Below are 15,050 nucleotides of genomic sequence, written 5' to 3' on the forward strand. Positions count from 1 at the left end.
TGAGGCTTTGTTTAGTATTCAGGGTTTGTAGTGTTCAGTGTGTATGTGGTGATCTTAAAGAGACAGTGTATGTTTTGGAGATCCCATTATGTAATCATTCCTCATTGTGTGTTTTGAGATCATGCTATGACATAATACGTTGCTCTTGTAACAATTGTCTTTCATCGATCTCAAAGTGGAAGGTAAGAATTAATATCCCCATTTCACGGAGAGGGAAACTGAGGCACAGAGGAAGGAGATGACTTGCTCCAAGTTGCACAACTGTTCAGTGGCAGCACTTCCAATAGAATCCAGATCTCCTGAGCCTCCTCCTGAGAGCTTGTTACAGAATAAAATGTTTGTCAGATTCACACTTGGAATCATGCTGACAATTTCAGACCATTGTCAAAGGGGAAATTGAAAAGAAATAGAAAAGTAGCCAGAGCGATCCAGTGACTGGCTCACAGAAATGGGGGTTCTTAATACATTTTAATTTTTTTTAAATTGCAATCTGTACCTCCAGGAGTTGCTTGCAAAGAATTTGTTTTGTAAGTAGGTGACAATTTGGAAGGATTGTGAGAAAATGGCTTTTGCACCTTAGTAACTCCCTCCTTTTTCACGTGCTCTCTATATCCGTGTCACACTGCCTCACAAGGGTACTTCTAACAGGATTTTAGAAAACCCAATAACATAACAAAAATCTCCAGTTTGATGTATTCTATAGAATTAAGTACATTACAACATCGATAGACCGAATTCTGCTCCCTGTTCTGTTTCTGAAGCCAGTGGAATAACCTCAGAGTGCAACTGAGAAGAGAATCCGGCTCTGTGCTTTCGCTTATCAGAAATGCCAAACGCTGGGGATGGAGAGACCCTGTGGAGGTGGTCTCTGAGTCTGAAAGGTGTAATTGGAGGGAAGGGGGCGCTGGCTCTGCCAACCTGCTGCTCTTCACAAGCACCACATTCACTTAAAAATGGTGGCTAAGATTTGCACAGCTGCCGGATTGGAAATGAGTGGGAGCTCTGTGTCCACATTGCTTGGGCAGCTCTTTGGGATCCCTCTTTGCTGTGCAGGTTGAGACTCATTGCTGTGTCACGTTTAACTTTGACCATCCTCCCAGCAAGCTCATTACAAGCATCTGTTATCAAGGTTTTGCCCTGAACCACAATAAATGTCTTTCTGTAAATACTCCCATGGCAATACAGGCTAATATTTCAGTGGGAGGTCTGGGCAGGGCACTCTGTAATACAGGGAGACAAACTCTGCCTTCAGTTACCCGGACATAAATGCAGCGTGACTCCATTGACTTCCATGGAAACGCTCCAGATTCACAGAGGTGGAATCTTCTTGGGAGTGAGTAGTCACGTCTGCCCATGTCCTGCCAGCGTGGCTGCAGAGTGCAGAACATGTGGCTGATCTTGGTTATGGGGAATCTTGGAACAGCCAACCACGGGACAACACTGAGCTTTGTCATGTGAACCTGTAGCCAAACCTGTGAGGAAAGGGGAGCTTCTTTATGTGGGTAGGTGGAAGGATACCCCAGTGGTTAGAGCTCCAGCCTGGGATGCAGGAGACGGGTTTAGCTCTACCAGAGATTTGCTGCCTGACCTTGGGCAGGTCACTTGAGTTCAGTGGGAGTTAGGTGCCTGTAGACCTTTTCACACTCTGGCCCTCTCCATGCCTTGGCTCCCCATCTGTGACCAGGACCATGTAAAAACCTAAGATGGATGATTGTGGTCCAAGGGGGTCACTACACAACGCTGCTTCTGAAGTCAACGTACTTAGATCTACTTACTGCGGTGTCTTTGCTGCTCTCCTGTTGACTCCGCTTGCACTTCTCGTTCTGGTAGAGTACCGGAGTCGACGGGATTGCACTCAGCAGTTGATTTATTGCGTCTATACTAGATGTGATAAATCGACCCCCGTGGGATCGATCGCTGCCAGCTGATCCAGGGGATAGTGTATAGAACATTCCTCGTACAGAAGCCTCTCTTGGTTTCCCACTCCACTCGTACGGGGTAGCTGTTAGAAATGAATGTCCCTGTTGCCTGTAATCTCAGATTTCCCTCTGAAAAGTTTGGGGAGGAAAGAAGAAAGCCTTAGAGGGCTGAACTGTCACATGTGTGGCAGATATTGAAAGTCAAATCCACATTTACCTGGACAAGGAGGAATTTACATGCACCAAATGGACCCTTGCACACCCTCAGAGTCCATTGGCCTGCAGGATGGGTACATTGTCATGCTCCAGGGTATTGTAACTATAAAACTGTTGAGGGCACAAATTGGATTTTCATGTTTTGAAAAAGTGGCCCTAGATGATGATCTCATTCAGTTAGATAAATTGATCCATCATCTTAACACACAAACAATCCCCCAACTCCCATATGTACACGTAGGGAGATAATCTGCAGTGAAGTATCAGAGGGGTAGCCGTGTTAGTCTGGTTCTGTAGAAGCAGCAAAGAGAATTATCAGACGCACCACGTAGGGAGATAATCTGCAGTGAGTATTTCCTTTCTACAGTAGTTCCTGGTTTGGAATGAAATGAAATGGCTCCTTTTTTCATTAGATGTTTGTGGAAACACCAATCAACAAACCCCTGTGGCTTTTTATTTTTTTGGAAGCCTTTCTGACATCTAGGTAATAAAAATCAATGAACAGTTCTTTAGTGTACACCTGTGAAGTCAGCAGAAAACAGCTGTCTGGATTACAAAGGAAAATTGAGTTAACCCAGCCTTTAGATGGCAGTGAAAAAACAAAACAAAACAAAAGAAACGTTTCTGGATGTTTTCAGTGTTCAGCAACTCAGTGACTGTGCTCTGTTCCGCTTCGGGGATTGGAATAAACACTCCCAAGGCAAGGCCACCACTAATATTATCTGATTGTTGTACGAATTTATAGAGTGGGCACGTCTCTTTGGGCATACAACATATTGGGGGAAACTGCCAAAGGCACAAATGAGAATTTGGCACCCAACTCCCTTTGACTTTCCATGGTTCCCTAGGGGTCTTTGAAAATCTTCTGTATTGACAACAGCCTGTCTGTCTATCGTATTTCTAGGACATCCATCAGAATAGTGCTGGGGAATCTGCGGCTCTCCGAGGGATACCAAGAAAATGTATCCAGGATAAATGTGGTTAGACTGACCCATGCTGCAGTGTATAAAATACAAGCTTTGGGGTCAGACGGTCTCTTTGCCAAGCTTGGCCAGATCAGTTTTTACGCTGAGCAGTGTTTTTATCAAGTGAACTGTCTTGACCAGGACTGTATTGTTTGCATTAATCCTATATGGGAGAGAGGTTCATGTTGAATGTGAGTGACAGGATGTACATGGTAGTGTATTTGGGTAGGTTCCTGAAAAGTATTTGATGTGATGTAGCAGAGTGGAGCAAATAGGAGAGTAAATAGATTCATGCACAGAGAGAACTGAGGCAGGCTCCAGACTGAATGAAAGCCCCACAAAAGCTTGTGAGAAGACAAGAGTTCCTTACAGCTGATCCCTGCTGTAGGAAGGTGAACCTGCATTCCCACATCTATTTCCCAGAGAAAGAATCTGTTCCACCCCCAAATAACCAATCGTGTGTGTGAACTGGGGCCTGTGCCAGTTTAGAATCTGATTCCATGCGATGCTGCTGATGACTGGGTGTGGAATTTTGTCTCCTCTGTTCTACCACAATAGATTAAAAGACATTCCTGCTCTCAGGAGATTTGTAAATGTAAGGCCTGGTTTAACTCACGCTGAAGTCAAGTGGAGTTGATTGAGCTTATGTAGAGTTGTAGGTGCAGGGGGTTCTTAGGGGTAGAGTTCTACCAAAAAGCAAGAGAGAATTTGCACCTTACTGGGCTAACGTAATATCTAGGCAAGCGATGCATATTCCAGCAGCTTAAAAATCCCCCGGCCATACAGGAAGGGAGGGGGCTTTCACAGGGACTCACTGGTATTCAGTAGAATTCACCTTGCCAGGAAGGAGGAATTATAATGCTCAAAAGACTGTCGTAACCGACAGATGAGTTTAAAAAATGCTATTGAACGGCTGCTTTTCAAGATTTGTCGTGGGTTTAAGAGGTTCTGAGAGTCCACAAAGTTACTTCCTGAGCCATTAAAAATAACCTTACGGTTATCGCTAAGAGGCTTTGCTATGGCATACCCAGGTCAGCTTCACAGGCATGAATGGATTTACCCTCCAAACACTCCTGGGAGGAAGAGGAGGAGGATTATCACCAGTCTACAGATGGGGAACTGAGACACAGAGAGACATGCTCAAGGTCACACTGGAAGTCAGTAGCACAGCTGGGAATCAAATAGAACTGGTCTACAGAGCTCTAATCCTACTCTCCTGTCTCAGCCCCCAGACCAGACCTCCCTTCCTCTTTTTAGTATTGCTTTAATGTCTTTTTCCCCCTTCTCAATTCAAGCAAAGTCCCAAAAGCCCCGTTTGCTGAGGTCATGAGCAAGCATGACTGTGGGCCTGAAAACTTTTGGTAAACCTCCGTGATACAGCTGGCTTCTCCATAGGGAACCGAAGGTGAAAAAGCTTGTTCCTTTCCTCTCCAGTTGTGCTGTCTTTGATGAGCACTACTGAAGAGTAAAAGCAATAAAACAGAATCTGTTCAGCATGAAATTCTTCTCTATTATCGGGAGTTAGTGACTGTAGGGTTTTTTCCATCCCCCTTATTATACAGAGCCATGCTGGGAATCATAAGCATTACCGAATCCCCAGGGAATAACTAAGCAGGAGTCTGAGCTCGCATCACCATTGGTCTAAAGTCAACCCTTTTGAAATCAATGGGGTTACACTGATGTCACTGAGAGCAGAGTCAGGTCAAGGGTGTTTCAGTCAGAGGTTATTGCTCCACCCCCCATCCCCACCCCATAAATGTATCCAAATAGTTTAATCATTCAGCCCCGCTCCCCCACCCTCTAAAGGGCGAGTCTTGTGGCTTTGGCTAAGTAGAACGATGAGGAATGGACAAGCTGACATTTTACTTGTTCAGATATCGTTTGGAAGTGCAGCTGAGAGACACAGGAGGCGGGAGAGGGGCGTACAGACTGTTTAGTATCTGCACAGCAACCAGTGTTACGTGGTGAGTGGTTGAAATGCAATGCCCAGAAAAAACCAAATTCTGTCTCTCATTCCTACCTGGCACTTGCATATATTGCCCAGGCTTTCTGCAAAGGTTGAAAAGATGAGTAGGCACTACGGCTGCATGAATTGTTCGTAACAGAGGATTTAATCAACAGATGTTGATTCTTCCATTGCAAATTGCCTCAGATTTATGTGCTATTCAGAATTGTTACTGAATTAATACTGTTGTTATCTGTGAATAATTCTTGGTCTGTAGCTCGCTCGCAGTTTGTTGCAAGGGTTTGATATTAAAAATTCCAGCTGCTTTGACTGGACATGAAAGTCACGTGGTATATTTCCGTTCTTCAGGTGGATGAATGTAACTCCGAATCAGGTGTCCAGCACAAAACCTTGTCAATACAAAGTCAGTGAGTGTGTTAGTATATTCCATTGATCTGCTCCAGTGAGGCAGTGTTCAGTCCTGACTGAATCCCATAATGGGGCTCCCGGGTGCTCTGCAGGTCTCTTGCAATCATTTACCGGGTCTTTGAGATCAGATTAGTCTTCAGCTTTCATTTCAACACCAGACTTGTCAGTTGTGGTAACAGACCCAAGAGTCACACTCTCCAGTCTAATGGACTGTGGAATACCAGTAATGAGTGTTAATGTGTAGGAAGTTAATGATCTAAGTCAGATGGTTGTAGGTTTCAGTCTAAAAAAATTGGACTCCAAGGGTATTTCCATCACATGCAATTAATCTCAAATCTCAGCTGTTCACACCCTTTCCAGCAAAAGTACAGATTCAGTTACTATACAGTGTACAGCACAATGGGAGCTCAGAGGCTTTCTAGCAATAGCAAGAAGATGTGATCATAAAAAAATCAAACTCATATCAGTAGAGAAGGAAAGAGTATTTATGCAGCCAGGAGAAGTAGATGGGAACAGTAAGGACCGGTAGTTGGATACCTCTAATAGTTCCAAGGACAGGTAATTGGATACTATTAGATCCCTGGTCCGAAACGAGACCAGGACAATGCTTGAAAGTCATTGCCATGGCTCTTGCCTGTTGTTTGGTGACCTTTGTGCAATGAGTTCGCAATTCCAAGCAGGCAGGCACCCACGTCTTGGAAATCACCACTGCATTTTGGGAGCCAGGAGCAAAGCACTGCAATGAAGCAGTCTGTCTTTCCTGTCAGCAGGTCCCCAGAGGCGGCGGCTGCTGTTCCATGGTGATACAGAGGACTTCAGGCACCAGAGCCATGATCCACTCCGTGCTTTTCACTGGGGTTTCCCTTGCTTTGCAAAGCAAGTCAGCACAGAAAGAAATACAGTTACAGTTGTTATTATGTAACTGTTTTCTCTCTGCAATTTTTTTTACCTTCCTCTTTAGATGAGGTCCTTCTGTTATGTGCCAGACAAAGGTGTCTCTGTATTTTACAGATGTTGCATTCTTTCTCTGTTTTCTGCTGTTATTGGTGGCTGTTTTCCCAGATACTTCCTATCACTAAATTTACTCTGGCCAATAGAAATAAACTATGGAATGTGTTTAAATGGTTTTCATGTTAATGTGCTGCTAAGATGGGAGCCACTGAAGCAAATACAATAGCGGGACCTTCTAAAATAAGCTAGCACATAAATAGGCTGGCAGCAAGTTTCGAAGCCATCTGCAAATGCCACTAAAGCTTACCAGGGAGGCCAGCAATCCGAGAGAGTGGGTAATTATCAGTTTTCAGAGTCTCAAAGCATACGGTCCCCTTTCTGCATTATGCTACATTAAAGCATTTCCAGTCTAGCATCCGCATTTAGGTGATAAAAGAGGGAGGTCTAGCAGTTTTGATATAGAGCTCAGATACAGAGCTGCCCCCATTAACACTCTGTTTTGGAAGGAACAATCTCCTTACCATCAAAACCAGATTCCACCAAGCCAGCGTGTAACCTGTTTATATTCATATCAGTGTTATTTGTTTTCTTGAATTCCGTAACCTTCATATTTTCCAGTGGGTAAGACAAGACAGAGAAGGTTTTGACTGAAGTGGATGGAACAGAAGAGGGAAAAGTGGGTGGTTTGGAGGATTGATAGTGGGATATAAAGCCTTTCACTTTCTGTTGCCAAATTCTGCTCTGTGGGAGGTGGGGGACAGGGACTTCAGAAGATGTTACTGAGCATGCTCAGTAACATCCATGTGAGCATGCTCAGTATAAGCCAAGCAGCAAATCTGGGAGGGCACATGACCCTGCATGCCCCCGACCCCCCCGACGCGTCGCCTCTGCTGTTCTGTCCAAACCTCATGCAATTATCGAGCCACTAAATGTCCCTAGGCCACTGGTTGATATCCAGGCCATGGTGGTGGTTATTGATGAAAAGTGAGTTTCTAGTGCACAGGTGTGCACATCACAAATAGCACGAGAGCTATGGTCAATCAAAGGAGACTGGATGAACACTGAATGGGCCTTAGCGACTGAACACCCATGGCTGGAGTCTTGGTGGCAGGGAATGGTGTGTGAATGGGAAGCTTCTGTCTGACAAGTGTTCTACATGGGCTGTGGGTAAATACAGATCTTTGTTGTCCATCCAGCATCTTCCATCTGCACTAAAATACCCGCAATTTAAGGATTTTCAATAAAAGTACATTCATGATGTGTCCCCATTCCAATTGCTTCTTTTACTGCACGTCCGTTCTACGCTCAGATGTTTCAGAAGCTCTGATGATCCTGCAATCATCTGTAATAAAAATGTTGCCACTTAATTTGCACTCGATTTCAAAATGAGACCATAACGTTGCCACTGATCTGCCTTTAAAGGGAGCTCTTTGGCAGCTATTGCTCAAACAGAATCGAGTGAAATTGTCCTGTTCAGCTCAGAATCCACAGCATTAATTAACGGGTCTTCAGAAACAGTCCAAGAGTTTCAGTTAGAAGTCAGGTTTATTTGCACCCATCCTTGGGGCGCTAGTCACTTGCCATCCAGCCTGTGTTTTGCTCTGGTCACTCTGAGCACATCAGAGGCAGTGGTTATTGCGAGGACAATACTGGCTTCACCGTTCTTTGTTTCTGTGCTTTTGTTTCCCCCATCACCCAAGTTTTCCTGGCAGTGATGTTTATGGCTATTACGAGTTTGACATTTCCATGATTATGTGTTTCGCCAGCAGAGTATAAAAAGGGCTGAGCACTGTCTACATGGGATGTCCCAGAGCACTCAGTAGTTGTCCTAACTGTTCCCACAGGCAGCAGAGTTTGAACATTGGCTTCAGTGGGGAAAGTAAAGCTTCGTGGCACACGTTTGAGCCAGTTGCTCCAAGACACGTTCCTATAGCACAAGAGGTGCCTGGGTTAAGTTCAGCAATTACAGTCTACAGCAGAAGGTCATCTTAATAATATATCTTGAGCCCAGTAAATCCCATTTTATGAATAGGAGACTGGGGGGAATGCAGGGAAGAGCAACAGAAATGAATATGGGGCCGGAGGTTTGACTTAGAGAGGAGAGAGAACGAAAGAGGTTGAGTTTAGACAAAGCATCAAACTGAATGCATAATACACTCCATCAAAGTGGGACAACTCCATGAAAGATGCACGTCTGTCTCCATGCCCCACTGCAGCTCAACTCTGGAAAGTCCCCCAAACCCCCACCCTACAGACTCAACATGCTGACAAGACTGTACAACCTTGGTTCCCTTGAGTCTCCAAAACGGGGGTATGTCAGCCTGACACCGTTTGTGAGGTAGTTATGTCACTGAAGTCACCAAATAGGTTCCCTTGTACATGTGCCATTTGACCTGTCAGCCAGAGCCTCTTCCAACTTGATATCCTTGTGCTTTTCCTCCTTGCCTGTACTTTTTCCCTGTCTGCTGGGGAAAATCCCTGTTTTCTCCAGAGGATAACAGGAGATGCAGGAGCTTCTCTTATCCAGGAGGAGTGTGTTAATTAATAACCCCATTTCCAAATTAGCTATTAGTGAAGGTGCTTAAGTAGGGTGCCCTGAAGCCAATACGCGGCCCTTAACTGTCTTCTGTGGAAAATATGTTACAGTCTGATTTGAAGCAGAGACCCAGCACTAAGGAGAGCCTGCAGCAATCTTCCTTCCACCAGGATTCTGGCATGGTTTCCATTCTGGTTTTGTGAGATGTCTTGGTAGCCTTTGGTTCAGCTGATCACGACATTCCTTTAACCCACCTTGAACATCTGTTGGATTTTCCTGGCCGTGCATTTTCCTGGTTTACTCTGTACTTTCCAGTGTTGCCAGACTATAGATCTGTTTCTTTCTTTTTTCCCTCTTTTCATAAATGCGCATCTGATCTCAGTATCAATTAACCAGGGAACTCCTCAGCCTTGTGTCTTAGTCCTTGTGTTCTTCACCCTGCTTCCAGCTCTGTTGCGATGATGATCTATTGTGTTGCTGTTGATGCCTAGATTTCTATGCGCATGCATGGACAGCAGTAGCTGTAGTATCTTCCACCCTGCTACACCAATGTGACATGAGGCTGTTTTTTGGGGATTTGGGTTGCAGAGCTTGGGGGAATGTAAAGAATAAATGGGGTTGTGTATCCTTCTTCCTTACTCCAGTTCTGTTTGTAATTTAAATATGCTTCCTGGTACCTGATCACTTTCGATGCAGACTGTGTCCAGCTCCCATAATGGACATGGAGCTAAAATTCTTAGACTCTCCCCCGGCGTGGATAGGCGAGCAGTTTGCCAACTAAACCCAGGCCATCTGGTCTGGTCGCTGCACCATTAGTGCTTCCCTTCCTGAGACATGACTTTCAGATGCTGCAGACCTTTAGCGAGTGAGATATGGGTAACCCTGCAAAATGAGATGAGATCGACATGCTTTGGGACTGGCCAGGAAAGAACTTGTCCCAGCTTGCGTGCGACAGATCAATGCACAATCGTTCACTGTGGGGTTTAAATGTTTAACCGCCAATGTTGTAGACCTAATTTCTTCATCTTGACTAGAAAGGACAGCAGGCCAGATTCTACTCTCACTTTACACCCCTGGAAACTGAGAACTAGTCCACCGATGTCCCTGGAGTTACTCTGGATTTGTATCTAGTGTGATGGATTCAGGGGTTTGTTATGGGGTTAGGAGAAATGTGGAGCTGAATTACTTTCACCTACAATTTAGGACTGAAGAGATGCTGAAGTGTGCCATGCTTGTCCCTCTGCCCAAGAGACCTTCCCCTATAGGGACGGTATCCCAGACTGACTTCTCTGAAGGGATGTGGGCTGGACATTCCTGTAGATAATTGGTGTGATCCAGCTTCCTGTTAGCAACCTGGCTTGACAGCCAGAGTACAGCAGGGCCAATGCCCACAGTAATGTGAAGGTTCTAGGTGCTGTGCTATTTAATGGAGTTTTAATTGGAATGTAGGTAGGAAATTCCTCTCGTCTGCAGGAGCAAGTGGTGCTCAGAGTACATGCTATAGCAGAGCTTACAGATGAACTCTTCTGAAGACACAGCCACAGAGATGGAACTAAACCTGCGTTAACAGGATCCAGCTGTAATTTAAAAAAACAAAAACCAAACAAACAACCCAAAAATTCAGATTAAGTTCCATCACAAAAATGCATTTAGTTGTGTCAAAGTGCTATGAAACCCTGACAGTCCTAGTCACATTTCCCCTACAGACAGCCCTTTTTATAGCCGTTTTAATAAAAAGGCCAATTTTGATCAGGTTTTTTCCTCATTCAATGGAAGTAATTTATGAATGGCATGAAGGAGACAGGGCAAAGTCAGTGCTGCTTGCAGGATGAGCGGGGGGTGGGGTGGGGGTTAAATGCACCTTTTAATATGTCTGGAGGCATCCTGCAAACCTACAAGAGGAAGGAAACGATCAAAGCTGGGGCCCTGTGATCCAAGGTCACCGGGGCATGGACAGCATCGCAGGTTCTGTCCTTTCTCTCTGTTCTTGCCTCATGCCTCCCATTCATGCCCTCCAGTGGAGGGTAACAAAAATGATTAGGGGGCTGGGGGAACTGGGATTGTTTAGTCTGCAGAAGAGAAGAATGAGGGGGGATTGTATAGCTGCTTTCAACTACCTGAAGGGGAATTCCAAAGAGGATGGAGCTCGGCTGTTCTCAGTGGTACCAGATGACAGAACAAGGAGTAATGGTCTGAAGTTGCAGTGGGGGAGGTCTAGGTTGGATATTAGGAAACGCTATTTCACTAGGAGGGTGGTGAAGCACTGGAATGGGTTACCTAGGGAGGTGGTGGAATCTCCATCCTTAGAAGTTTTTTAAGGCTTAGCTTGACAAAGCCCTGGCTGGGATGATTTAGTTGGGATTGGTCCTGCTTTGGGCAGGGGGTTGGACTAGATAACTCCTGAGGTCCCTTCCAACCCTGAGATTCTGTGATTCCTTTGGCCTGGGGTGAGCTGGCTCTATAGACTTTCCCCTTCCCCGGCTGGGTGTTCTATCTGGGAAAGAAGGGACGTGTGCAAGAGAACAAGACGTAGGGCCAACGTTATGATGTCTCACTTTGATTGCAGTGGTACCCCCACCTTCCCCCCCCCAGTGTGCTAGGCACTTTCTAACCCAAAGGAAGAGGCAGTTCCTGACCAAAGGGAAACCAGTCTAAAAATGCCACGTTCATTCATGGCAAATAGGTAGGTTTTAAACCCCGCCCCTAGTTTTGAAGATTGTTTTCCCTGGTGTTTTCTCTTTGGGTGAAGGAGCAGAGTTGTTGGTTGTATCAACTCACCCCTAGCTACTATTTATCAAGAGAGACGGGCTGGAGGTTAAGATCCCCCCCAGTTTGTAAAGGCTCATCAGACTGCAGACAAGCTCGAGGGCCCCGGGTGTACAAGGCCCTTTGCTCAGCCAGAGGTAGGCGCTTGTTGGGGGTTGGAGGTTTTGCACGCTCTAGTAGCCTTTTAATTTTTCCCAGTCCTACGTGCTGCGTCCCGTCTGCTGACGTCTTTTCCGATCCTCTCACTTTTTGTCGAACTCAGCATCTTTCCCTGCGTGGGGTTTTCTCTTCACCTGGGATTACATTCCATAGTGTCAGAGCGACAGATACCAGTGATTTGCTGCACTATTTAAAGCAAAGATACTGAGTCTGTTTGGTTCGTCTTTTTTTCTTCTCTTTCTAATACTCACCGGGCGAGTTAATTGTGGAGAAATCCAGCCAGCAAAGGCAGTTTACCGTAGAAAACATGATATTTAAACACAGCTAGAAGTGTTCCTGTAAACCCAGCTGGCATGCAGTGCAGAGGGAGATGTCCGCTAGGAAGGAATTGGGTGATAATGTCTCTGCTGCATCTGGAGGTGATTCCCTTATGATAGCCAGGGAGACGGAGGAGTGCAGCATGCTACTCACTGCATTTGTTTGATCTCACAATAAGAGAGCAGCCGAGTCAGGGAGCTCCCTCAGAAGCAGAGAATGATGTTCTAACCCAGTGGGGTTGATTTTTAGTTATTTCTTTATTTATTGGTCAGAGTTTTGAGTGTGACACTATCCCAGCAGGGCTATAAGGACCTCACAGCTTTTCCCTTTCTCCTCTTGTGTGATTTAGACACCTGTTCACTAGTAATGGGACTTAGGATGTTTGAAATCGTTACCCTCTGCACTTGTCTTTTTGTGAGGCCTTACATTACAACAGAGGTGCCAAACGTTTCCTGTCATGCTCCCGCCCCCACTCCCCAGTGATGGAATCTGTCTGGGCTGCCCCTCCATTGCTGCACAGTTGGCTCCGGAGAGGGGCTTGAGCTGAGGGCGGAGCTGAGTAAGGGGGAGGAGCGGGAGCTAGAGGCAGAGCTGGCCAGGGGGTGGAGAGAGACTGAGGCATGGGAAATTGCAGCCCAAATGGCTAAAACTTGTCAAAGTGACAAGTAATTGAAAACAGGGGCTTATAATGGGACGTGTTGGGCAACCTTAATAATAGGTGGTGCTCCCAGCCTCAGGTACAATAACACAATGGATATCATAGAATTTGGAGTCACCAGCATAGCAGAGTAAGGGAGCCTCATTCAATCAATGGGTTGAGAGACAGCAAGAATAAAGCATTCGTGTTTTCAGTCTAGTACTGAACCATCCGTGCCCCCTCACCACATCCCATCTACTCCACCCCCCACCCCACCCCAGAGATGAGAATTGTAAAGTGAAAAACATCCCATGCTGCATTCCCAGTAAAACCCTTCTTGGTAGTTCCAAGCAACACTCTCACCTCTTGCCCTTTAACACACCCCCCCCCCCGCAAGTTCCTATGCCCAAAGTTATCAGCTCACATGTGGAGAGGGATTTGTGGCAGTGCCTAATTGACTGAGCATCGTCCAATTTTCTAAAGTACACTTGCTGACAGCGCGGAATGTGTTTAGCCTGCCAGCAAACACAACGGAGAAAGTCCTGAATCGCATTAGACCATTCATCAATTCAGCCTGAGGCCTATTTGGTGGAAATTCTGATTTCTCATGAGCATCCGCACCATTGCACAGTCAATCCATCCCCAGCAGGTTTTTCCCTGGCATCTCTCTCTCCAACAGAAGTATAATGGTTAGGTTAATACTGGAGCCTGCGTATCATTCGAATCTATCTTTGCTGAATGGGCTGGAGAGAGGGAGAGAGCGAAGGAAATATTCCTGGGTGGCGGGTAGACTGACTTCATGTCTCCAAGTGCCTCCCCCTCTCCTGCTCAGTTGCTTGTTCTCACTGTTCTGAGTGTGTCCTGTGTGGGTAACAGTGACTCCACTAGAATTCAGTCCCCGTGTGCTTGCGGGGTAGAACTGAAAACATGGAGCCAGCAGCGCAGCTGGCATAGCTCTGTTGAAGTCACTGGAACATGCTGTTTTACAGCCCCTGGGGATTTGACACCTGACCTGTGTGGGGAAGAGGTGGACCCTTGGAAAGTGCAGCTGTCTGCCCAAGAATTGAAGATGGGTCTTCTGGGCATCAGAAAATGACTGGGTTGCTGGCTTAGTCAGTGTTGTGTTGTGAGGTGGATATTGGGCTGCTTCAGGGCTTAAGCCGGTCTTGAACTGTTAGGGACCGGAGGACACCTCTGTGAAGGGCAGATTGTTCTCCATCAGCTGCTGCAGGGTTCTCACACCTTCCTCTGAAGCATCTGCTACTGGCCACTGTCAGAGACAGGAACTAGATGGACCTTGGATCTGATCCAGTCTGGCAATTCCTGTATCCTGCTGCATGTGTTCTGCTATCCCTGTTTTCACACACAAGGCCTGTAATCCCTTCCACTTGACCTTAGAATATTGGGACTTTCAATAAATAGATTCCTTAATGATGCACCTCTGGGTATGTTCTCTCCCATCCCCAACCCTTCACTCACAAAACTGAGGAGCAGTTCCCGTGGAATCAATGTGTCAAGCTGCCAACACAGATGTTCTGCAAGTTACTTGAATAGTGCCTCTCTGTCCAGGCAGCGCGGAATGGGGGGGCGTGTGGATATTGAAAGTGACTTGTCACATTTGGCTTGTGATTTTCCCCACTCCATAGAGAACCAATTAACCTTATTTCCAGACGTGATAACTCAGAGGAACATAAGGGAACATGCATGTGCTGACTACTGACCGTGAGATGCATCCTGCTCACTTCACTAACAAAAGGGGCTAGCTGACAACGCCTTCCCACCCCTGCCCCTGCTGACTAGATGGTCAGAAAGCCTTAGTGTGTGCTTGAGGATTTGAGGAGGCAATCAGCTGCCACAGCTGAGGGTTCTGCATAAGAACCTAAATAGATGAAGAGCTAGCTAAAGGAGTCTGCTGTAGAAGCGGGTAAAGACCCCATTTTATCCATATATTGAGTTAATAAAATCTTCACAGCCTTGTTCTTGAGAAGACAGATTTGAGCAGCCACCGTTTTTCTGCATCCTCCCCTCTTTTTCGTTCAGCATAAATCATGTGACCCTCACAGCTGTCTCCTTTAGAAGGGGATGCCTTGTAAAAGGAAAAAGAAAAACACCCCCCAGTGGAAGGCAGCATGTGTGCGTGTTCTCCTGTGTTCTGCCCTTAACCATCACAGAGTGCACTGTTATTGCTGTTGCTTTGCCACCTAGGATG

At 46.0% G+C, this 15,050-nt stretch overlaps 1 protein-coding gene across 5 annotated transcripts in view; it reads left to right on the forward strand.

Annotated features, from left to right (window-relative positions):
* FGF12 (fibroblast growth factor 12) overlaps positions 1–15,050 on the forward strand; it is a 297,604-nt gene that overhangs the window by 227,750 nt on the left and 54,804 nt on the right. Inside the window, exon 4 of one of the 5 annotated variants that reach the window (XM_039489600.1) lies at positions 6,242–6,526. The exons of 3 other annotated variants lie outside the window; for them this stretch is intronic. In XM_039489600.1, the coding sequence (XP_039345534.1) occupies positions 6,242–6,439 (198 nt within the window). In that variant the 3' untranslated portion in view covers positions 6,440–6,526. Of the gene's footprint in view, positions 1–6,241; positions 6,527–15,050 lie in introns of those variants that run through there. One more of the 5 variants, XM_039489601.1, reaches the window with a different exon arrangement.

The sequence above is a fragment of the Mauremys reevesii genome, linkage group 9 (assembly GCF_016161935.1).
Source record: "Mauremys reevesii isolate NIE-2019 linkage group 9, ASM1616193v1, whole genome shotgun sequence".
Lineage (NCBI taxonomy): Eukaryota > Metazoa > Chordata > Testudines > Geoemydidae > Mauremys > Mauremys reevesii.